Source organism: Hippoglossus stenolepis, chromosome 3 (assembly GCF_022539355.2).
Source record: "Hippoglossus stenolepis isolate QCI-W04-F060 chromosome 3, HSTE1.2, whole genome shotgun sequence".
Taxonomy (NCBI): domain Eukaryota; kingdom Metazoa; phylum Chordata; class Actinopteri; order Pleuronectiformes; family Pleuronectidae; genus Hippoglossus; species Hippoglossus stenolepis.
Window position 1 is genome coordinate 25,581,296 of NC_061485.1, and position 24,772 is coordinate 25,606,067.

The 24,772-nt window shown below is 41.0% G+C and overlaps 1 protein-coding gene across 1 annotated transcript in view; it reads right to left on the minus strand.

Annotated features, from left to right (window-relative positions):
* cntn3b (contactin 3b) overlaps positions 1-24,772 on the minus strand; it is a 56,963-nt gene that overhangs the window by 26,502 nt on the left and 5,689 nt on the right. The window contains exons 2-5 of the mRNA XM_035153144.2: positions 22,878-23,013; positions 19,790-19,925; positions 6,784-6,959; positions 1,954-2,052 (exon numbers count right to left, since the gene is read on the minus strand). Of these exons, the coding sequence (XP_035009035.1) occupies positions 1,954-2,052; positions 6,784-6,959; positions 19,790-19,925; positions 22,878-22,932 (466 nt within the window). The 5' untranslated portion in view covers positions 22,933-23,013. The remainder of the gene's footprint in view (positions 1-1,953; positions 2,053-6,783; positions 6,960-19,789; positions 19,926-22,877; positions 23,014-24,772) is intronic.

Here is a 24,772-nt window from a genome sequence, read left to right on the forward strand (position 1 = left end):
AAACAAATGTCTTTGTTGGAGAACAAAAGTCACACAAGAACAATTTACTATGATAATATTATATCAGAGTCATAGCCGAGAGATGTGACCATGAATGTGGTAGTGGAGGGGGAAAAAATCAGCTCAGTCTAGTTCAAGGTTATGTAGCACATCAATATTTTCTAAATTCAAGAGGGAAAGAGAAAAGAGGAAAGGGGAGAATAAAAGAGAGAAACAGGGAGAAACGGGGTGAGGAAGGGAAGAATGGGACGGCCGGCTCACCCTGCTTTACCTTCATTCACTTGAGAAAATGTGAGAAAACACAATAGTGCTACGGTTACTGCAGCCAACCGCGTATAAGCCTATGTCAGAGAGGCAAGCTGTCAAACTGCATTTCACACAGAGTACTCTGACCCATTATCCCATAGACCAGCTGTACACGGCACTGTTCTACAAACGCCTCCCTTGTGAAGGAAATTGGTCGTGCAAGCGACTGTATCAAGAGGGGGGACAAGTGAGGCAGCAGCCATTGTCCATATGTTCTCAGTTGTCTGCAGGGTGGTGGGGCTGAGCAGGCGGCATCTTTATCTCCTGTTCATAGAGTCTCAGTCGTAATGTACTTTTTTTTTACCATTAAAACAACTGAGGCATTTTTGGAATGTGTGACTTACGCAATTATAAGGCGACTGTCAGCAGCTGGTTATCCGCCTCCAAAATCAGCCTATTAGTGGACAGTATGTAACCCCCTGTAAGACTTGTTCCTATCTACATCTTGTTCCCTATAACATATTCTATGACATATACCATATTAATCAGAGATTTAATCTGGGCATAAAATGTGAGACTTTAAAAATGTTGTAGTTAAATTCCACCTGACTCTGTAAAAGTAAATCGTCTGAGATGTGAAGCCAGAGCTCACGATTTATGTGCTCACACTGCACGGTCAGATTGGCTGACACATCCTGACTGCTCCCACTGTGCGTTACTGTCGGCTCCTCCGGACCAGCTCCAGGCCGATGTTTGTGTCAAAGAAGGAGAAGTCGAAGTTTGTTTGCTAACAATGCCAACAAGGAAGAAAGGCACTACCTTGACCATATGTTCTCTTCCATGTGCTGAAACGTCCAACAAAGAAGCGTCGCCACATGGACACGCACGTGGCTTGGAAGACGTGAGTATTTTGGTTTGGCTATTTTGCAGAAAGACATCAAAATGTTTCAGACTACTAATTGACCACTAGCTACACCCTCTTTTTACTTACTCCCTCAGCAATTGCTTCCAGCCAGACGCAATGAGGGAAAAGATGCTGGGTTTGGGGAATAGAAGTGTAACTATGCTTTAACTGCGCAAGACCTTGAAGATGGCCGACCAACATTTCTGACATGCAGCGTCTGATTGCTCATCCCACCCCCTGAAAGACTCTAAAATAAGTTGCGCGTCTCAGAAAGCGGTTTGAAAAACTAGCTGAAATTCTATGCCCCGCTTTAGAGAAGTAAACATGCCAATATCGTCACCCATCTTTTCAGAGAGCCTGCAGTTTCCCACCCCGCTGTCACACTTTATGCTAAGCTCAGTTAACATGCTGATAATTGTAGAGTAGCGTCACATCTAATGGACAGCTCTGAGAGTGGTATCGATCTCCTCATTTGAATCTCAGCAAGAAAGAAAAGAATCATGTTTCCCAAAATATCAAACTATTCCTATTAGACCAATTTGATAGACACATTGCCTTCATTAGAAAAACGTTCAAGATAAGCGGGAAAAACACCCAGCTGAGGATCGACATAGTAACATTCTGTACAAACAACATAAGGCGAGAATTATTAGGAGCATCTGCGCACATAAATGGGTGTAAAGAGAGATTCATTTGGAGTAAAGGAGTAATCCCTTATCAAAGGTTGCCATGTGGAATGGGTAGAGGTAATTACTCTGAGTCAGGTGGAAATAGGAAACGATGGGCGCAGGCACAAAACTTACCTCCAGAATATGCCGGCGGTCCACAAAGCAGTACCACTCCCTGGCCCTCACGGACGTTGACAGCACTCCTTACAGCTTGGGTTTTGAACTGATCAAGATCTGATGAGTCAAGTAAGGTGAGAGTAGAAGTTAAACCAAACAGCATAGAACTAAATATTAGACATTCATAACGTATATTTTTAAATTGTCTATTTTGCCAAGGGTGTCTTACAAAAGGATATCTCTATCTCTATCTATCGGGGGACACATTCCCAAACTCCTTCCAGTGATGCACCCAAACATGTTTTTGATGTGATATGTTGAGCACTGGGAATTTAATAGGGCACCATTGATTGTCCTGGAACACCTCCTGATAGCCTCTGACACTTTCAAAGGCCTCTGGGGGTGATGAAATAGATGGACCCGACTTGGGGATGTTTCCCCGCAACACAACACTTAACACAAGGAAGAGATTAGGCAAAATTGGATAAAATGAGTGTGTGGGGGGGGAACGCTGCGCGCGGACTGAACAAACACGGGGGAGTGTGCATGACAAATGACAGTTTTCAGTGCCAGCAGCAATAAGTAACATCATTATTAAATGTGGTGTAATCTTGCACTTAAAAGCATTAGCTTCCCCATCAATACTCTCAGCACAATCTATCCCCCTGCAAATGAATGAACAGTTGCTGGCAGAAGAAAAAAACGGAACCTGGGATGATAAACCATCCCTGGCTTCATGACTGATGGAGGGAAGCTGCCGCAGTCCGCTCTGTACTCTGTCTGCACCCTCTGGCTAACAGCCTAGAGTAAGCCTTCCAAACACAAACAAAAGAAAGTCAGTGTGACCGATAAGGGAAATTAGGAGGAGGAAGATTATGGAGAGAAGTGGGACAGAGCGCTGGTAAGATTAATGAGCAGCTCTCTGATGACCGCAGCGGAATCAAACAGAGCCAAGTCACGGCAGGACACCAAGGAGGCCACAGGAGGAGATGGCCGACTTGAAATACAGACAGAGGCGATGTCCTTCTGATCTCTCCAGGCTGCTTTAGTAAATACAGAGTCCATCTCCTCAAGACATTTACTTACGAGAGTGGGGAGCGAGATGCGCACACGTGGTTGATGGGAAAAAAAGCCTGGCATAACAGCAGTTGATAATTATAACAGCAGTGGTTTTGGAAACGGTGGGAGGTGAAACAGGGAGCTACTAATAATTACTTAGTAAGCGAGGACAGGATGACTCCCTTTGCCCAGATCCCGGAAGAAAAAGGCACAGAGAAGGTTAGAGCTGTAGCTGGGCTCGGTGCTGGAGGGGATACACTTCTGTTTTCTCCGGCTTCTGTGCAGAAGAATAATGGGCTTCACTGGAGTGAACTGACCACACACTGTAACTCTGAGAGCTAGAGGCCAAACCCACTGTAGCTGCAGTGATTCCTTTGTAGGCAGAATCAGTCTCTGCCATATAAGAATAGGCGGCCTGGAGATTACAGAGAGTGACCATTACAGCTCGAAGATGATTGGTCTGGGCAGTGGCGCCACCACAGAGACATTTCCTGTTATATATTGCGTGCAGAGTTCCAGATTAAAGCTACGTTTACCTGCTCCAGCGGGATAACGACAAATCCTTCTCAATGTTGCTATTTTCAATAAATCAATCAATTAATCAATCAGATTATATTTGTCTAGCCCATATTCACAAATCACAATAAGCATGATAGGGCTTAACAAGCTGCGACACCCTTTGCCCTTAACTCTTGACAGGAGGAAGGAAAAACCTCAAAAGAAATCTGTAAATAAATAACATAAAACTGTAATCACATAAGCTCACAAAGGGAACATGATGACGTGACTACAGATTCCAACAGGGATCAAAGTGGTTGATGTGGTTATAATAAATTATAACCATATAACCACATCAAACAAATAATTACATGTCCCTTGATTATGTCAGTAATGTAGCATGTAGCAACACATGCATTAATTTAGCAATGTTTCAAGTCAAATATTAAATCCCTCCATATAGTTTTATATGTGCATCTACCAGCTCTTTCAAAGCGCTCCTCTACATTCACCAGCTATTTGCTAACTTTGTCTGTCAGCTGTTTCACGCTGAGCAGGTAGTGCACCGTGGGTTTGTCAGACGTTTTACACTGAGAACAGTTGCCTGCTGCAGCTGGAAACAAGGCAGATGAAAGTGGTAGGAATGAAAAAAACATTAGCTTTGTGGGCTGTAAAAAAAAAAGGAAAACAAAGAGTTGAAAGAAAAACTTTCTGTGGAGTCAAAGAGAACTGCAGAGCAGGGTGACACATTTTTTCTCTTTCCACTACAAGCAGACGTTTGACCCCCGTGTAAAAATATTGATGTCTGCAACTTTAGATCACATAATTTGGCGGAAAATCAAAAGCGAGGGAAAAGAATATATCGTTATTGCCCACCAAGGTGGGAGTTTGTCTAAGGCTCACCAAACGCTTCTCATTCGCTTTGAATAGGGTGGCGCCATGCGCTACCAAACTGTAATGGTCTTATAGCATTACGGCAATGTGTATGTGGGAGTCCAATGTGAATGACTCCCACCAGGCAGTTCCTCTTTCAGTTGCATTGATGTAAATGAGATTCCGCTCCATGTTGACATGACTGCATCACGTCATATCTGCAGGGTTGGCAGCTGCACATTAATGCTCCCAATCTCCTGTTCTACCACAGTATTAAAGGGCCAATAAAGCCCATTTTCCACTGGGAAAAAAAACCTCTCTCACCCACTAACATCTGGCTTTTGTCTGCAATGCCAATGGACAGCATCAACATTCATTTTTTTGCAATAGACACTGTTTTTTATCGGCTCATGTCATGTAAACATAGCACCCGGCTGAGCGTGTTAATTTCTTCTTTATTTTAGCAGTTGAGATACTGATGCTGGATTTTTTCCTGCGGGACGTTTTGATGTGCGGTTTAAGGTGTTGGGGTGTAAATTGCCATGACTGTTTGTGTTGTATTGAGACAGGTAGGTGACAGAGCTTTGCCGTTTCCAGCGTGTTTGTGACATCGAACATGACAAACTCCACTACTGGCAATGGGCAAGAAGTCAATCGCCTCACTTTTAGCGGGATTACCCGAAACCTGTGTGTCAAAAAATATTCCCCAAACCATGACACCACCACCAGTAATCTGCGCTGTTGACACAAGGCAGGTTAGGTCCATTGATTCATGCTGTTGAGAGTCATCAGACCAGGCTACATGTTTAAGGCTTCATCGTCCAGTATTTGTGAATCTGCGTCCACAGCACTCTCAGATTGCTGTTCCCATATTTCAGGAGTTGAAACTGATGTGGTCCTCTGCTGTTGTAGACCATCCACCTCATGTTCTAACATGTGAGATGATTTTCTGCTCACCCCTATGGGCGTTGCAACAGGGTAGGCAGAGTAGGCAATTGCAGAGAATGACTAATAATGTTCACGGCAATGACAATTGTGTAGGGTCCCCCAGCTCCATTTGCCTGGAGCCCCCAAAGTCCCTGCTCACCACAGCTGTAAGAAGTAGTGTTATCCGAGTTACCATGGCCTTTCTGTCAGCTCCAACCAGTCTGTTCGCCTCTGACCTCAATCATCAACAAGACCTTTCTGTCATTTTTGTGGCACCATTCTGATTAACCTCGAGAGACTGTTGTGTGTGAAAGTCCCAGGAGATCAGTAGTTTCAGAAACTCTCAAACCAGCTCCCCCATTTTCACTGAGATCATGTTTTTTCTCGAAGAACATTAACTGAAGCTCCTGACCTGTATCTACTTGAATTTGCGCATTTCACTGCTGGCACATGATTGGACAAATGCATGAATAAGTGTCCAGGTGTTCCTAGTACAGTCCTCGACAAGAGTATGTTGATGCTGCACATTCTTATTCTTATTTCACACATTATTTTGGTTGTTTTTAATTCACATATGAACTGTGTGAGGACGCGTTGGCTTATAGTGGGTGCAGCTGAATTCTGGAGGCTGAGCAGCAAAGAAGCACGCTATGTCTATCTTGGGGCAGTGGCCTCATTACACATACAAACAGAGTATCAGCCATGCTGATCTCCTGGACCTTCCTCACTGTGCAGTAGGCAAGGCAATAAATGTCAAGCAGCTCTGCTCCTCACCCGGTCCCCACAAGTGAGATTCATTGCTCAGCTATGGGGATAATGGCAGCCCATCTCCTGAGAGGAAGTGAAAGGCTCTCAATCCTTGGACATGATCAATAGTCAGCAGGCTTGATCAAGAGAGGAGAGGTGGCTCTGCAGTGCCTGTAAGGAAGGTAGAACCCCACCCCACAGCAACACTCTGCAACCTGCCTTTTGTCTCTTATGCTGCCGGGTGCTGCATGACAGCCTGTCACTGTCTGATGTGCCCACAATCTGCTGTAATATACATAAAGAGGTAACTGGTGATTAAAAAGATACAAACACCTCTTAAGCATTATTCGTGTTCATGTGCTTTAAAGTCTGGATCACAGGGGCTGGGCAAAATATGAGTCAATTTAAACCCAGCGTAGTTGCTGTCAGAGTTGGAACCACTAATGAGAATCAATGGAGTTGTAAGGCAGTCAGAAGCTGCCTCGCCCACTGTGTATGTTGCATTTGACATTTCATTCGATTACCATTTCCCTTCTATTCCCCTCTTAATCTATTCCCAGGCAATTTAAATGAGGAATATATATACACATATGTATAAATTTAAAAGTAAAAAAAAGAAAAGGTTTGGTCCACAAGCCTGTTCTGATGACAGGCTGAGACACAACAGATACAAAGAGATGCCAGAATGTCATAACTGTGTCAGAGCAGTGCCAGAAAGCTGTTAGCAATTGTAGGATCACTTACATGCAAATTGGAGGCTGGCTCTGCGGCTGAGGATGGAGCCCCATGTGTTGAAGGCCGTGCACTGGTACAGCCCGGTGTCTTGGTCCTTGTCCAGTTTGCTAATGATCAGGCTGCCCCCAGACATGTGACGCCGGTAGTCATTCCCCAGATCAATGAGTGTTCCGTTTAGTGACCATCTGGAAAAACGCAAACACAATCAGTAGCTGAACCCCACCCCCCCCCTGGAGATGCACGCCCGCAGTGTTTTTTTTTACAGAGATCAATTTGATTTGATCCTGCTGAGAAGATAAAAGGTGCCTAGTGGTGAGCAAGAGGTGAGTGTTATTAACAGAGACGAGTTAGGAAGGCGCAAAATACTACACAGCTCCCAGTTATCATCAGTTTGATTACATTTATGTATTTTTGCTTTTTTGCCATTAATTTTGGCAAGATTCCAAAAACTTGAGCAAATCCACTGTGGTGTACATTGATTTTCTCCTACTTGCATGGTGAAATGGATTTTATCTCATCTCATATTTTATAATTTAAGCTAAGGGGAACGAGTTATTTCTTTTTTTGTAAGGCTGCCATATCTGAACAAACACATTAAGAGATTCTGTTGCAGTTTGGAGGAAATGGTAGAAGGATATATCTCAAAAAAACCTGCTGACAGATTTCAATTACATTTGGAGGAAATTTAGACCACGAGCGAAGGAGCAAGTGTTTTTGTGCAGATAAGAATACAGGAAATTAGGCTTCATGCTAACACTGAGCTGCGGGAAACATAATAAGATCTTTTACTCAAGTAAAAAGAGTCACACAGCAATTAACAAGTGTTACTGGAGAAATTGTTGTTGGAGAAAATGTACTGAAAGTGTAATAAAAGTTTGTGTCAATCAGTGTCACATTATTGCCTCCGCTAAGGAAGGTTGTACAGAAACCAATTTTCTTGAAACCTGGTGGTGGGATGGGGTATGAGCCAAGGCAGAAATAATAAAGCTTTCGGATTTGATTAAGGGGGCGGATCAAGGCTTTCACAACATCTTTGTAAATTTCTCAAAAACAATGCAGAGATCTTTATAAAAAACATCTTGGTGCAGATCCGGATAATGATCTGGGTTTTCAGATACTGTACAGTAACAAAAAGAGTAAATTTGGGTTTTGAAATTCTTCATATTGATATGCGGCTATTGTATCTGTGTTTAGTGTAAGCTGTTGTAAGCTGTAAGCAGAAGAAATGTGTGTACACAGTGATAAAGTGGCCTTGGTGGCTGTAAGCTTTCTCCAAGTGCCCTTCTAGTTAAATACCGTACTGTTTTTTGGATTATTATTATGGATGCAAAAATATTTAAACTGTATTTTAATGTTGCAGCCGGCCGCAGTAGAGCTACTTTTACTAATTTGATATACTAGTGTTTTTTTTATTGACTAAACAATACTTTATATTTATATGCCTATATATACGTATGTACAGATCTTGAGTCCCTTTCCAGGACTACTAAGAGACTAAACTAAGATGGTGAACACAGTCAACACTATTTCGGCTAAATGTTAGCATCTCAGCTCAAAATACCACTGCACTGTGCTGGTGTAGATTCACGGTCTTGTTTTTATTTTTTCAACAATCCATTCACTGACTGTATGTGCAGTTTGATATGAATTTGAATCCCGAGTGCAGATTAAAAATGTCTTAACCTTTTGTGTTATTACCATTGCAAACATAAGGGATTGTGCAGCCTTGGCAGAGTTATGCTCTCTGTGAGTGATTTCTAATTAGTTTATGCCTTGTGCGTTTTCGTTTCTGAATTATTGCTTTGACACCTTCATATTGCATTGTCTACAGACCATTTCCCGCAAGGAAAAGGTCATGAGATAGTCGGTCATGCAAGCTGAGTTCAGGAAGTGACAGCTATTAATCATGGCTACCAACAGAAACACTGAACAATGTTCACGCCACACAATGAAAACACTTATATCTCCTTCTCTGAAATCTGGAGTGTGTCAGGCTTATGGCAGCTCTCAGCACTTGAAGGAGATGCAAAATGAGTGATACCTATGGGAGCAGGCAGGGTAGCAGAACTTTATCTCACAACATTAACGCAGATGAAAAATTACTTTTCCTTATAGAATCTGAAAAACAAAGCGTTATTGTTTTGCTATGTTTAAGTCTGCCGCAGCGATAAGACCGTGAAATGACAATGCCAATGCTAAGGAGGGGGGGAAAAAAAATCAATATCCTTTTTTTTTATTTCCACTCCCAGGCAAAGTAATAGGCAGTTAGAATGATGCTTCATGCAGTCTTAAAGCCAGTCATGGCTCTCCCTGGTTTCCTGCCTGACAGGCCAGAAAAGACAAAGCTGTGTTTCATCTTGTATCCTCCATTATTCATGTAACATTCTGCTCTGTGCCACTCTCTTAATCGGACTGATTTTGTAACACTTCAAGCAATAATACTACGTTGGGACGCTCTATACTACGTCATGACAAACTAGGGCTGGTCAATATGACTTCAAATCAATACCTTGATTACGATTAATGAACGATTATTTTACAACCCCCACAATGGGCTGCATCACTCGGCACATTACTCAGTGTCGGTCAACAAGAGACTCTGCTCCTCTGCTCATTTCTAATCACTCACACGTAGAGTTGATCTTTATAAAAACCTGCTGAATTCCTCATCCCTGTCGGACGTCATACAAACTGACCATCACATTTATTTGTTGAGTAATTAATCGACGATGTCGGATCATGAATCCGGATTGTTCCGGTCACTCTAACTCTGATGTCCTGGCTGTGCTGTGTCACGTCACGTCTTGTGTTGTTGTGTAGCAGTTCACCTGCATGCCCGCAAAGTGTTTGAGTGTTTTTCAATGTGTTTTAAATACGTGTCTCCTAAAGTTTAGAGCAAATCAAACAAACACAAAGTTAACTTCAAGTCCTGTACATGTTATACTTACAAGGATTATTGTTAAAGTGTAACATGAGTGCAGGTCAGCGGTGGATTGAGGAGGGAGGACATGCAGCAGGGTGATACTGAATGTAGCGGATACCCGACAGTTTGCGAATGCACACTTTGGGGGAAGTATTTGTCGGATAGAGGTTATAAATATTGGTTTCGATACATTTTTCGATTAATTGCCCAGCCCTATGACAAACCTCATGCATATGTGACCATTTCAATGAATACTCTCTCAAGTGCTTCCTCATGAGGTACCTGTATATCTCCAACTGAATTCTGAATCTCCTGAATATCTCCTCCTGTTGTGCAAAAGGAAGGTATATTGTATGTTCAAGAGTGAGGGGGTCAAATGGGAGAGGATGAGAAGCTAGTTACACTTGCAGCCCCCCAGCATGATTGAGGGGAGGCAGGTGGGTAGCTCGGGGAGATCACACCCCCCCCAGGGCAGACAGCTGGACGGGCGCAATGGTGTCTGTGCCCCGTCAACACAATCAGCAAAGCCACCTACCTCTGGCTGCTTTGAGACACTGATATTAGAGGACACGGAGGAGGCTGTCACCGCAGGTTCACAGAGATCAACAGGAGCAAATAGACTGCTGTCACATTGTCACAAGGGGTAAAATGCACAGCCTGATGATCCATAATGACGCCATCTGAACATCCAGATGCGGGCAAAATAATAAAACTACGCTTGCAATTTCTCCCAGAGTTACAGTGAGGGTTACGGAAAAGCAAATACCTACTAATTCCACAAACATCTGTCTGTCTATATGTGGAACGCATATCTCGCAAGCCTTTCATCCTATCGGCTTAACATTTGGCGTGTGTATTTTAAATTGCCAGTGGAAGTGCAGTGCTTAGTTTGGTGCGATGGAGTCACGTTCAATATTAAGGGAATTTTGAATAAACAGGTGAGTCTGTAGCAGTCAGTGGGGGCGGGGGTTGTGTGCCTTCGGTCAGCAGTGGTCGACAACTTGGTCAAGCTGCAGGATATTAGTTTATTCTTATTTCATCTGACTGACAAAGATATTCACAGCAGTCACTGGTGCTGTTCTATGTCCTGGCAACAACATTCATAAGATCACTTACTCTGTAGCAAGATGTCTTCAAAGTAAAAGCGCAAAATTGTTTTTGTTGCTGTAATGCTAGTGGTGAATTCAAGAGCTTTTATTCAGAAGAGTTGTTAACTTGGGTATGAAGATTGCGTCAATTAACAGACCGAAGAGACAGAAGTAATTTAAACTTATACACAAGCCTCACTCGTGAACAGTATGAAAGTAAATTCTGTTTCATTTTATGAAAAACATCGACTATAAAATCTTCATTGCAGATGAACCAGAGAGGATGAACACAAAGTTTTCTAACTTCACTCTGCACCATAGACTGTTCAAAAAAAGCTCTGCACACAAAGTCCAGCTCACAAACAATAAAAAGTGACAGTTTATTGTAGAACTGTTTGAGGAGGACTTACTAATGACAAGGAATAATTCTGAAGTAGCTCCAGAGCTTTAACACAGGACAAGAGATCAGTCCATTCCAAACAGGCAGGTTCAGAACAGGCACTGGAAGAGTATTATAACATTTTACACATTTAATGGACAACTTAAAGGACAATTTCCCCACCAGGTTTAAACTACACAGTTTTTATTTAATTAAGACAAATAGGATAAATATTAGTCTCAGTCCCTGCTGCAGCTCTTCTCTGTGCCTGACCTTCTACACCTACCATCTCACTGTGCAGGAAGTTCTATGAAGAGAACTGTGTGTTGCTAAATGGGGTCAACAAAACACAGGACTTACACAACATTCATTTCCCAGGTGAAACCAAGATTCAGCAATGACTGTTCCAATACCTACAATGTGCGTTTATTACTGTTGTCATGACAACAAAGATCTTTTACCCTTAAAGGATTGCTAATTTTAACTTAAACTATAGTCATTACCTACAACTAACCAAGTATATTTCTTTCCATAAAACTAACAAAACAATACCAACTGTGACTGCCTTAATCATCAGTACAAATGTACTGCCTGTTTATAATTGTTACCATGACGTACTATTGTTACTGGTAAGCTCCTATTGGTCGTGACAAAGGATCAGGACATGTGACCTATGATCGTTTAAATTGGAGGACTTGGTGAAAAGTTTGTAGATAATCTATAATTATAACAAACCACCACGTACGCAGTTATAAATATTTTAAATTGAATAGAGGAAAGTTTCTCAATATTGTAAGTCAGAATCTTAAAGAGTCTGATGAATTACATATCTCAAAGTCTGACTCCCGCAGCTTATCACACCCACTCAAACTCTTCTTTGTTCATCAAAATTACATTATTCCTCATTTCATGGCTGGAACCCATCAGGTTTGAGTTTGGTCATGTTGGCTGGGCTATCAAGTTGATGTTCCTACAGTGCACGCGGCTGTAATCGCAAAAAAACATCACGCTCGGGGTCAGAATGCCTTTCAGGCTCAGGTCGAGCTTGGTCGGGTTATGATAGAAAGTCTTCAGGATGAGCTGAACTACAGTCGGAGCCCTCACCGGGTACCGAGCCCCACCCACAAGTAAACCTTGGCTGTCTGAATCTGTTTTCTCAGAATGTTTGTTTACTGCAATGTTAGGACACGGTCACACATACACAAATGCAGGCTGGTCTAAGTTCACTAAAGTTGAAGTCCATGAAAGACCAAACTGCGGATTTGCAGGATGTTTACTTCACCTCTCACTTGCACAGCTTGGAAGTGGACGGGAGGCTCTCCATTTGGATATGTGGGACTGAGCCCTTAGAATGGAAATACTTGCTGAGTCGTTGACTGTTTATTGTGCTCAAAGTGTATCTATTATAATATAAAAGGCGCAAGGGGGACATGTTAACATGTTTGAAAACCTGATTTTCAACACAGGGGGTAGATCTTACACAAGCAAATTATTTATAACCACTAATAATGCCATTAGCTACAATGTATAACCTATTTACAAGATGTACCTTACTGGAAATTGGTACCAATAAGTCTTCATTAATAACTATTGATTTTACACCACTTTTTGGAAACATTAGAGTCCGGTATACAGGGTATAATAATTCTTACTAGGCATACTGTCTTGTCAGACACATGATATGAATGTTTCTCTTCTCAATACAGTAAATTATTTATAGCGCTGAACATTCTTTCCTGTTCTATAACCCGGGGGTTCACATCCAGCATGTCAGGACACCCTGAGGGGTCCCAAGACAAATCTGGGAGGTGACAAAATAATTCCAATGATAAGAAATGAAAAATATATAATCCTGTTACACAAAATAGCTTATTCTGATTTATTCTTGCCCCCCTGCCCCATATGATTCCTTCTAAAACTCAGCCCACTACAGTAAAACTGGGGAATCAGGCAGAGCAAGGGGTCTAAATGTTAGCGCAGCCCAAACGGACACACACTGGATACAACAGCATATCAGGCCGTAGAGCAGCTCACAGTAAGTCTGATATGCAGAGTCCAGGAGAACGGCCCTGTTTGCTGTGGTGTGCTGCAGGCGCGTGCTGGTCTGAGCATGCTCTGAATGAACTCCCTGTGACCTTGAGGTCCACATCAATTTTGCATGAGGTCTCCTCATCAAATAGACTGGGGATTGTACTGCAGCAGCGGCTCACCTGGCTTTGCTTGAGGCCAGACACCCACAGAGACAGCAGTGACCACACAGACCACATACTGCTCGCACACACACACACACACACACACACACACACACACACACACACACACACACACACACACACACACACACACACACACCCTCAGAGCTTTAGAGCTGATAATGGAAATTCAACTGCTGACCAGGGTACCATCTACAATTATGTTTAGTAGGTTATTGCTGCTGCTTTTTAATAAATTGATGTTCATTTGGCTTGAAAGCCCAATGTGACACAATAAATATTGTCTAAACTACCCTGTGTCAGCGTGAGTGCTTCTGCGTGCCCGTGTGTGTGCGCGTGTGTCACCTTTAAAATCCCTGTGGATATAGGCCTATTAACAAATACAGCACAGTATCTACACACTACACATGCGCAAATCTGCTCTGATGACATCAGAATCCACACGTATGCTTGACTCATCCGCCCCTCACCCAACCAGTGAAATATATTTTACCAATTTAGAGACCAGCACCCGCATGAACATTCCACTCCACCTCTACTGGTGATAATATGGTAACATATTACACCTAAGAAGGCTGGTTTTAATTAAATTCACATTTATTTAAAGTAAAGTTCTTGTTTTTTTTTGAAAAATTGAAATGGTAACAGGCATTTGCATAATTATGGAGCCCCTCTGCTGACTTCCATTATCCTTCCCTTTAAGGAGAGTGGGCCCCGTGCAGCAGTGTTGTGTCGTTTCGGTGAGGGCTGACTGTGCAAGTCTCAGAGAGAGAGAGGGGAGAGAGAGAGGGGAGAGGGAGAGGGAGAGGGAGGCTTTCACAAGGTAAATCTGTAAACTATCTCCCTTTGCATTGTTTATTTTTTCATAGGTTAAACTTACTTATAGGGAAGGATAAAAGTAAGAAAGCAATGTCTGTTTATTCCGCCGCTAACACAACCAGTACATCTCAATCTGTCCCCGTTATCAGATACGCCACTAAAATGGCGAAATGGCCAAATGCGCACAGACACGCTCCCTGCGCACCAGACTTTTGACTGCACTTTGCACGGTGCAATAAACAGGGCCCTATGTTTCATTTACTAGTATTCTACACATTAATGATGTATGATGCCTATTTCACCCACTGAACCCATCCGCTATTAACCAGAAATGTTTTTAAGACCCTACCCACCCGACCCGCGGATCAACCGCAAGTCTGCGGTCGCGTCACTACGACGCACAGGCACTAGCATTTGTCAACAGACACAATTATAATTTCAATCTATAGTGTGTATATTATGTTTTGTATCAAATTAAAAGTAGAGGAAGTAAATGTATATTCATCAACATATGCCTTATATCTGCCTTCTAGAAAAGCTGTTTATTCAGACCACAGACATAGAATAATTATAATTATCATTATTATTTTTATTAATATGATTACTATTGTAATAATACTTGTATTTATCATGTATACAGGCATGTGAATATCTAGATTTCTCAATGTTCCATGTAAACACGATATCCAGAATATGATCATTACTGGGATGTGCCTCGTAACCGGGAAACTAGTGAAATAAAGATCAGCTGTTTTTCTTTCTGTTACATGAGCACAGACACCAACCGGGGGAACTTTTTTTCCTTCCTCCTTTCCAATCACCGCAGTGCCCTTGATCCTGTGTTACAGCAGATTCATAGTAAACACAGTGACAGGTGTATTCATAAAGCTGGGCTCTGAGCCCTGCAGTGCGCTCTGGCGCTACAGCGGACTATTTGTCAACCGCAGAACTGTCAGGGTTCCCGAGCGTACATTTGCCGTGTCACCAAGTGGGCGACGTGAAGGTGAAGAGGAGCATCCGAGTGTTGAAAACAAAATCATCCGGTACTGTGCTAACGAGTGACCTGAACTCACAGAGGTTATTCTAAGCATGAAGACATGAAGTGGTCTGAGTTCTCATTTCATCACATCTGCTGTCTGCGCTGTAATATTTAAATCAACTACAAATTATTTTCAACTAATACAGATATTCTCCACTTTCATATCTTTTTTAAATTTCAGTATTCAAATCAAGATTGTTCACTTAATTACAGACGCAATTATGTGAGAAGAATTGTTCATTTAGTTTTTAGTTTGAACTTTCCATCTTCCTTGCTTTCTCCATTTAGTGGCTAATGAGATTTTTCCTCGTGTGATCACTGTGAAGTCTGTAAAGCTGTGACTCTTCTAATTGACGATCCAACATTGACACAGCTACTCATAATGATTAATGCCAATTAAAGGACGAGGATTGTGATACTGTATAATTTTTCTTACTGTCAATACGTTCCATGAAAAGAACAATGGATTGTTGGCGCTGTTCTGTGTTGCCAAACTCTGATATGTCTTATTCCTCTGAGCCATTGAGCTCCGTAGTTGTCCAAAACTATTAAAAACACATCAGCGAGCGACAATGTGGCACTGGCTGACATGTCTCTTTATTTCCATTAACACGGCCGCTGTCATTTGTTCTAAATCGATACCAAATTTGCAGTCCTGATGCTGCAAATACCCACTAGCTCACTAAATGTGTATTACTCCAGAGCAGAAAAAAGTCAGTAATTGATCCACTATTTCATCACATTTGAGTTACAGCTGATAAAAACTGCAGCCGCTGCAATGTTTTAGGAAACTACTGAGCCACTCTTTTACAAATGAAGTTCTATATTCGGGAACTGGTTCTGAAGATTCCCATCTTCAGTAAGAACCAATAGGTTTTGGGCTGAGAGAAATCATCACATTTCATTTAGCTGACGCTTTCATCCAAAGCGACTTACAATAGGTGCATCAACCATGAGGGTACAAACCCAGAACAACAAGAATCAAGAAAGTACAATTTATCCAAGAAAGCCAAACTACAAAGTGCTATACGTAAGTGCCATTTAAGTGCTAATAAATTGTTAGTTTAAACTTTTATTCAAGGTATAGTCGGATCAGATAGTATTTAGAGATGGACTGGTGCTTTATTAGTTTCGGTCATATTTGCTGATAGTGACAAAGCATTGAATAATCAGCCTTATTCTTTAAGCTCTTTCCCATTCTCCTAAATAATAAATAACACTAAAGATAATATACACTTTGCATTATAACATTGTAAAGATCTTCAACTGGGATTTTTGACGTAGACTCCAGAGGTGAAATATTTGTTTTGTATAAATAGTAGTGTAGCACTAAATAACAAACTATGTCTGACAAAACACCATACTTCATGTATCTGGTATAACTTCACATTAAACTGTGCTCCACTAAACAGCAGCAGACTATGACATTGTATTCATTTGGCCACACTGACAAACTGCTCCATATAATATGATGGAACCAGGTCATATCATCGCTAATAATATAAACTTTGCAAAATATAATGATTTATTAATGTTGTGATTTCAACACTGTTGGATATGGAGAGAAGCTGAAGCACCCAGTTCTACGTGAACTGACAGCCTCGGCTTGAGTGTGGTCACATATTTGCTGATAGTCACAAAAATATAGAATAATGAGCCTTATCCTTGAGGCTGTTTATGTACTTTTGCTATATTTATCACTATGAAGATACAATACACTTAACATAATGGTACAGTAAAGATTTCTCACAGAAATGTATGACATGGGCATATTTGAACTGTCTAAAACCTTCATTTTGTATAAAGGAGTAGTGTAGAGTAATGAATATCTATATTCTGCTGTATTGCAGCTGTACTGGAAACCTATGACACTTATAAAAGATAATGATACATTTGTAATAATAATAATTTTAACCTTGTAAAATATTATGATTTTTGAATGTTGTGATTTCCACACTGTAGGATAAGGAGAAAAGTTGAAACCCTCAGTTCTAAGTGAACTGCCATCCTCAACGCTACAAGCCTATTTGCCTCCTCCCTCTGGAGGGTTAGAATCATATTTTCTGACAAATTTAATATTGGGTGGCCCAATTCTCTGTATGGATATAAAACCAAATGAATGATTTTTTTTCTTAATTGCAGCAGTAACTAAGAAAATTAAGTGGGCAGCTCTGAATGTAATACCCTCTCGCTTGGCATTTCTAATTAAACAAACAGTGTTCGTTGCAGGGTGTAGGCCCGTGCATGGTTTGCAGACTCTGGAAAATCACAGCATGACCACTTCCTAAAGGCATTTTTTTCTGGTCTGCTCAGGACATTTTGAGGTTCTAATTACAGGGTTAGTGAAATAAATTGCCATGAATTTATGCTCTCTATTTTATCACCAGGACAAAAAAAAAAATCCTCTCCTTGCCTGAAGGGAAACAATTCAAGGACGATCAGTGTCAGAAAAACTGATGCAGCCCAAATAAAGCAAAAAAAAAAAGAACTCCTTGCTCAAAGTGAAATTAGGGACAAGAATCTAGTGTCTTTAAAAGCAATGTCAAGCCACAGTGTTAAGCGATTGCTCACTCAAACATCAGTTCTTCCTTTTAAACCTGGTTTCATATTTTGTTTTCGTATTCATGGAACTGATTCCAAAACACCACTGACCTAAATGACCATCACCAATGTGAGATACAGCAGAATGCTGTTTTGAAGCTGAGTGCTCAAAAACTACATTAGTAAAGCACTTTAAAAAAAAACATTCAGAATAAGAAAGCAACCAGACAAGGCTCACGAGAAAAGCAGGATGATATTTCTTGAAATCAGAGAAATAGAAGGGGCAGTCATTTTACTTTTATCATTAGGTCTCTTCAAGACATAATATCGATTTATCTTCATTCAAATCTTATAAGATAATTATTATTGAACAAATACTGGATTATATATTTGGAAATAAAAAAAACAATAGGCAAATAGCTATTAGAGTTAAATATGGTAAAAGTGCAATTCCTTAAGTAACTATCTCATGTTTGCACATCCAGCATTAGCAGACCAGCAACCTGACAATATTGTTTTTAGCTTTGTTTTGGTCTCGGCCCATTTCTGACAGATAAAACTGACATGTTAGCTGCTAAATGTTTTATACAGTTTATATTTGTCACTGGGTTTTACAATTGCATCATCTAATGTTTATAGTGTTGTAATTAGTTATTTTTGTATTGAGTTCCTTATTTATTTAAATGTACTTTATTTAAACCTCTATGACATTGCTCTTATTGAATGGCATAGCTGAGCTGACCTGTCCTTCTCGTCAAATACGTGACAAATAAAACTTGTAGTACCTTGAAATACTGTCCATTTATGAGAGTCTTTTGTGTCCTTTATGAACAACTGCCCTCTGCTGTCGGACACTCAGTTGATTGAAAGCGGTGAAACTAAACCAAAGCCCTTAAGTGAATGTTCCTGGATATAAAACCAAAAGCAGTCTATTTGATCCATTGATCAATTATTTATGTAACATATTAATAAGTGTAGTTTTAATATGAGGATAACACGTTACACTCTCATAGCAATGATCTCTGCATAGCTGCTCTTGAAAGATTACGTCAGACCTGTGCTCACTCAGGTCAGGAAAAAGTTGCAGATCCTCCGAACAACAAGACCATGTCTCACCGCTGCTTTACCACCAGAAGGAGCCGGAAAGAGAAAACCTCTTCGGCAACACAAGTGATGTTAGAATGCTCTAAGTTGCAGATGAAATAATACAAGTGATGGTTTTGGCTTCATCCTGGGATAGCTCGGGTTGCACAACAAGTATAATGATACCCCCCGCTGCTGTGCCTGGACCATGTTTTCAGCGCAGACACATTATGGGAAATGTAAGCATTTGGCAGAATGTCACTCACAAGGTTATTGCCTCTGTCCCCTGCTTGCTGTGCATCTACATGGTGCTGACCAAGCTCCGAAACACAATCTACCACAAAAAAAAAAAAAAACACAGCCAGCTGCCATTTTCAGGCGGGCTCCCTGTACCGCCAGGGAATTGCCAAGAAGATATCAAAGGATCTGTGGTGCAAATTAGTTGCTGGAATCTCCTTTTCTCCAGCTAATGATTTCTTAAGCCGCGCACCATATTATAAATCATCAGCTTCATCCGTACAGTGGCTTAAATCTTATCATTAATAAAGTTAACCTCGCTCATATCAGAGGTGTTGGCATATTCATCAACCACAGTGGCAGCTCCCTGACTCTTACCCTACATCATAGCTGGGGCTGAAAATAGATAGGCTTTTTTCATTTAGAAATGGATGCTCAATTAAGCAGTCACTCTTTGAAGTAGGTCTTTTTGTTGAATGGTGCATAACTGGTGCCCCAAAAAAGCGTTCTTTAACAAATCAATAGCAATCAACGTTATCGGTACCCTCTTTGATTTCCGCGGGAGCAGCAATCAAGATTCAAAAGCAATTAAGCAGCGATGGATTTTCACCATGTGATGGGAATATGGAGCCAAAGCAGAGAGACAGTTGAGCTTATGCACGTGGGTAATGTAACATGAACGTGGTCATTTACCTGTACTGCAGATGAGGACCCCCTTCTGCCTCACACGTGATGGTAGCCTGCTGGTCTGGGGAGTTGATTGGTAAAATGAGGTCACTTGGCTCCGTCCTCCATCTTGGCCCTTGAAATATGACATCCTCTGTACAGACTAGGGAAAGGGGAGAAAATCTATTGCAGTACAAGCCAGAAAAATTGTCTCTTTGACCTTAAGAGAAAATAGTGGATGGATTTGGCGAAAGCATAGATACTGTGAGGACAAATAGTTAATCTTGCTGAAATAGTGGAACTTTCTGACAGTCTATATTACTTTTTCAATACACAGTATGTTGTCTCCTATTCCCTGAGCACTGTGGATTTTTCCAAAGAAAATCAAAGGAATACATTTCCCATGATGTGTTGTGTACGTTATTTGCTTACCTTTCTATAAGGTGAAGTACATTCCATGTATCATTGTTAGGCTGCTAACAGTTAATGCTGACATATTTGGCATCATTTTTACTGTATGCTGGTGCATTTTTCTGATGAACCTAACACAAGAGAAAATACACTGACCAATGTAATTGAGTGTATTTTGTCGAAATTTTGTAAATAAAAAATACTGATAAGTTATGCACTGCTTTTATTATTGTATAATATATAATATATATTGGAGGTGTACCCCCTGCAGTAGATTTTGTAGTCGAATGCTAATATTAATCGATTATATAGACTATCAAGCCCCATTTGGTGGTTTTGGCTGGATATTCATGGTAAGAGCAACCTTCACGTAATACAGTAAACAAGCCAAGTTATCTGTCCGAGCTAACGTGTGCTAACTGTGCCACTAATGGATCATAAATAGGCAACATTTTTGCCTAAACAGATATCTAATAAAAAGTAGTATACCATATTAAATTGCTATGAGCTGTCGATTCACCACTTCTAAGCAGAGGGCAGAAGATACTGTGAGCCTGACCACGCAGTTTTCCTCTCTTCCTCTGGGCAGCTGCCTCTGTCTCATTCAGACTCACCTGTGTCCCGGTGTGCAGCTGCCTGTACCTGTCGCAAACATCTTCACCAACGACTTGACGTAGTGGAATGACTTTACCCCGGAGAGCAACGTGAAAGCTAGGAGCGCTCACTCAGCAGCTACTTCTGGGGATTGAAACGTCCCCTGAAGTACACTGCAGTGACCAAAACAACAACAAACAAAACGGATACTAGAATCCTTGTCGAGTGAGGGTCCCTGACTGATGGTTTAAATCTGAGGCTTCTTAAGGGCCACAGTGTAAATATTAAGCTTTGGGTTTCTCTGTATCCCAACCTGGTGGCGGAAAAGCTACAATACGCTTCTGCTGCTGCTGTTGTCAGCTGTTCTCACCGGCTACGGTCCAGCTGTGGTTCTGCAGCGGACCTGCTACTGCCAGCGCTATGTTTTTACAAAGGGTTTGCCTTGAAAATGGCCATAACCCTAACCATAGCCCTAACCCCAAGCATTTAACTTCAGTAGAAGCAAAGAAAAAAGCTAAACAGAGTAAAAAGATTATATTTCTCACAATGTTTCTTCTAGACTGAGTAATTCATGTTAATTTAACTTGTAGCAATAGCAAAACATTACAAATCTGGCACATCAAGATAAGTGTGGTCTTCAGTAATAATTACTTGCCAGGATCAAGAGCTTAATAATAGAAATTAACAGTTGAACTAACACTTGTGCTGAGTTGACGACTCATGTAACAAAAAGGCAGTTTTTAAATATTTCCTCCACAAGTAATGATTCCCTATAAGTGCCAGGTTTGATAAATAGAGCAGAGTGCTCTATTTCCAGAACATCTATGTCATACTACACATGCACCAGTTAATTGATGCCATAAGGATGTGCTCATCTGCCGGCAGCTTAAAAGGAAAGGATGCGTAACACAATCTGGTACTAAATGAAAGCAGAGTCAACAGACGGCCAGAGTAGGCCTAATTAATATCCTACTGCTAACAGATTGCAGCATGTGGCTAGCAGCTCTACACGTGGGTTTAACCAGTAAAAACATGTCAACAAATTAGCCTTTACTTCACTTTGACGGGTTGAGAAAAAAAGATTTGCAACTCTTAGTGTTTGTTCAGGGACACTGAGAAGTTTACATTTGCTTGAACCTAAACAAGAGGAAACCAAGGTTAAATTTAGGAAACAACAGTCACATTTTAAAAGACTGGTGCAGAATGGTCTATTAATAAATGGTCACACAGCTGCTACCACATCAAACTCATTCACCTTTGGTTTTAACAGCCTCTCCCTAATGTGAATTTAAATAAAATGTCACGCAAGCTAACATCTGAGGTGTCAGTTTACTTTGTGCAGGTCCCAGAATATAGAGTCAGACAAGATGTCTCTTCAGATATCATAATGATTGCTATCAGCTCAAGTGAATAACAATGAGCACCTATAGGCAGCGACCAAGGCCCTGTTAAAAACACTTGTCTGCTCGGAAGGTGAAGCTGCTTGGATCTCGCTCCCACGAGCGCCAGGCGTGAATTACCCATGAGCCAATTTGAATAACATTCATTGGGATTTACAATGTCATTTGAACACGAGTTGACATTCTGGTGCAGTGTCAGTGCTTCTCTTGCTCAAATCCCAGGTGGTCACACAAGGGCAGAGTGAGGCGCGGTGGCAAGTAGATTGTGCCAAAATGCAGGGCTGGATTCATTGCATGGATCCTGATAATGATCTGGACCGGTCATAAACAGGAATAGGATTGGACTCCCAGTCAGTGCACTGTCAACGTGCTGCAGGACTCTGGGGAGCGGTGAAGGACATCGCGCTGGAACGCTGTACATGTAATGACTGCAACTTAATCAGTGTAACCTTTTTGGTCAGGAAGATTATCTGAGGTTATTTACATCTGTTCTGATTATGTCTCTTCCTCACTAATAGATACAACTCTGTGTATAAACACTGCTCATTGACAAAGCTACTTCTAACCTCTAACCTTAGAGAGATGCTAGTTAGTCTATGATTGTGGAATAACACATTAATATGCATTGAAATGCAAATGTATTAGGAGAGATGCTGTTTTGACATAAAGTGCAGTGAAACTCAAATAAAGTATTTGTTAAAATATCTTACCTGCAACGCATCCAGTGATTGATAGCAGAACAATTTGTTTCCATGGTAGCATCATCTTTAGTTGCCGAGGGCTAATAGGACTCTCATCCAATTGCTTGTGAATGGGTTGCTCTCCCTTGAATTCAAGAACTTTAATCTGAAAGGAAAGTAATTATGGATGTGATTAAAATACGACATTTTGATCAAAATATGACAAGCATTCAACAGGAAAACATGATTATAGCACTGCTAAGTTACATAATTGGTTCTTTTTATTTTGAGGTAACTACAAGAGGAGGAAGTGAGAAACGACGGGGGGAAAAAACGCAGCAGACAAAAACCTGCGGATACAAGCCGGCGGTGCGACGTTCAGGTGGCACAGAAGAAGAAACAGCTGCTAAATGGGTGTTTTCTTTTACTGTGTGTGTTGCTCATCCTGCCTAACAAGCTCCATTCGGCAGCTTTAAAGAGAAGAGAGGAAGGAAATGATTGACCTCAAAAGATACTTCTCTCTCCCTCTTTGACTATTAATAGGAGCTGGCAGAGAGTGTACCACCACTCCACAAAATGCCACTTCACACTTTAACAAAGGGTTTGGTGGATGACTGATGAATGTAAGCAAACTGACTGTTTTCATTTTTTCTATACATCTTTCATATTCTCTTAGATCAACAAGAAGGCCACGAACTAAAACAATAAAAATGCCAGATTTCACTATCAGCTATTAGTGTTGAATGAGAATGCACACTGTAAGAGAATAGAAATCTGCCAACTTCCATTTCCACTGAGGTAGTTATCCATATAAAGGGGCAATCCAACAATTTTACACATTAAGATTAAGTTTGCATGTCATGGAGAGTAACTACTCAGCCTGTGAAATCAGCTGGAAGCTTTGTCAAACCTGTGACAATGACTCTGACTGTGTCATTAGCATTAATGCCACCAGCAGAATACAGTGTGTAAGGCATTACAGTACTGTGATTAAAAAGGGTGTAGGCGGCCACATTTTGAATTTTACTAATTACACTGCAGCTACTTATCTTAGTAATGCCCTAACTTTGACATTTTTGGGGTGGGCTTGTGTAACCAGGCACTGGACAGTTGATGTCATATTGTGAGGCTGTTCAAGGCCAAGCAGGGGGGGGGAAGTATATTTAGCTTCTGCAATAAGAGAGGAATATGATAAGGTATACATTTTCAAAGTTTTTTTTTACATTGTGAGTCTTTGTTGCTGACCAGCAAGATTCTGGTGAGCCTGGAGTTGGAGGGTGCATGAACTTGCAACATATGCTACATGCAGTGCTAAGAAGACGGTCTGGCACTAATCATCAGTTAATATTTAGGATGTCCTTTTTAATTTAAAAGTCGAACTGGCATTAAATCTGATCAAACTAATCTTAGTTTAGACACAAAGACTGTATATAAAGATGGACAACCTGTCTCCAGCTCCTCCCACTATTCAGAAGTGAATGAATCAATCATGTTTTTTTTGTATAGCCCATTTTCACAAATAACAATTTGCCACATAGGTCTCGCCGTCCTCTGCTCTTTACACTCAACTAGAGTGAGGAAAAACCTGGATATACGAACGCTGCCATCTTACGCCGAAGATGCCATTTTGAGTCAGAATCATGACTTTTCACAAGTTGTATTGCATCAAATAACAAATTCAAACAAACGTAATGGAAATTTTTACATTTATATAAGTCAGTGTGAAATGTGAACTAAAATGACAAAAATATCTTGGTACAATTTTTATTTCAGGTTAATTTTAACATTTTTTGTTTGGTCAATGTCCTATCCACTACCATGGTGGAAACAAAGTTTATGAACCATACTTCAGCAAGCCACCAGGAGGCACTCAACATGCTTTGGCTCCACTTTAGAGAGCTGTCATGTCATCCATCTTTATATAG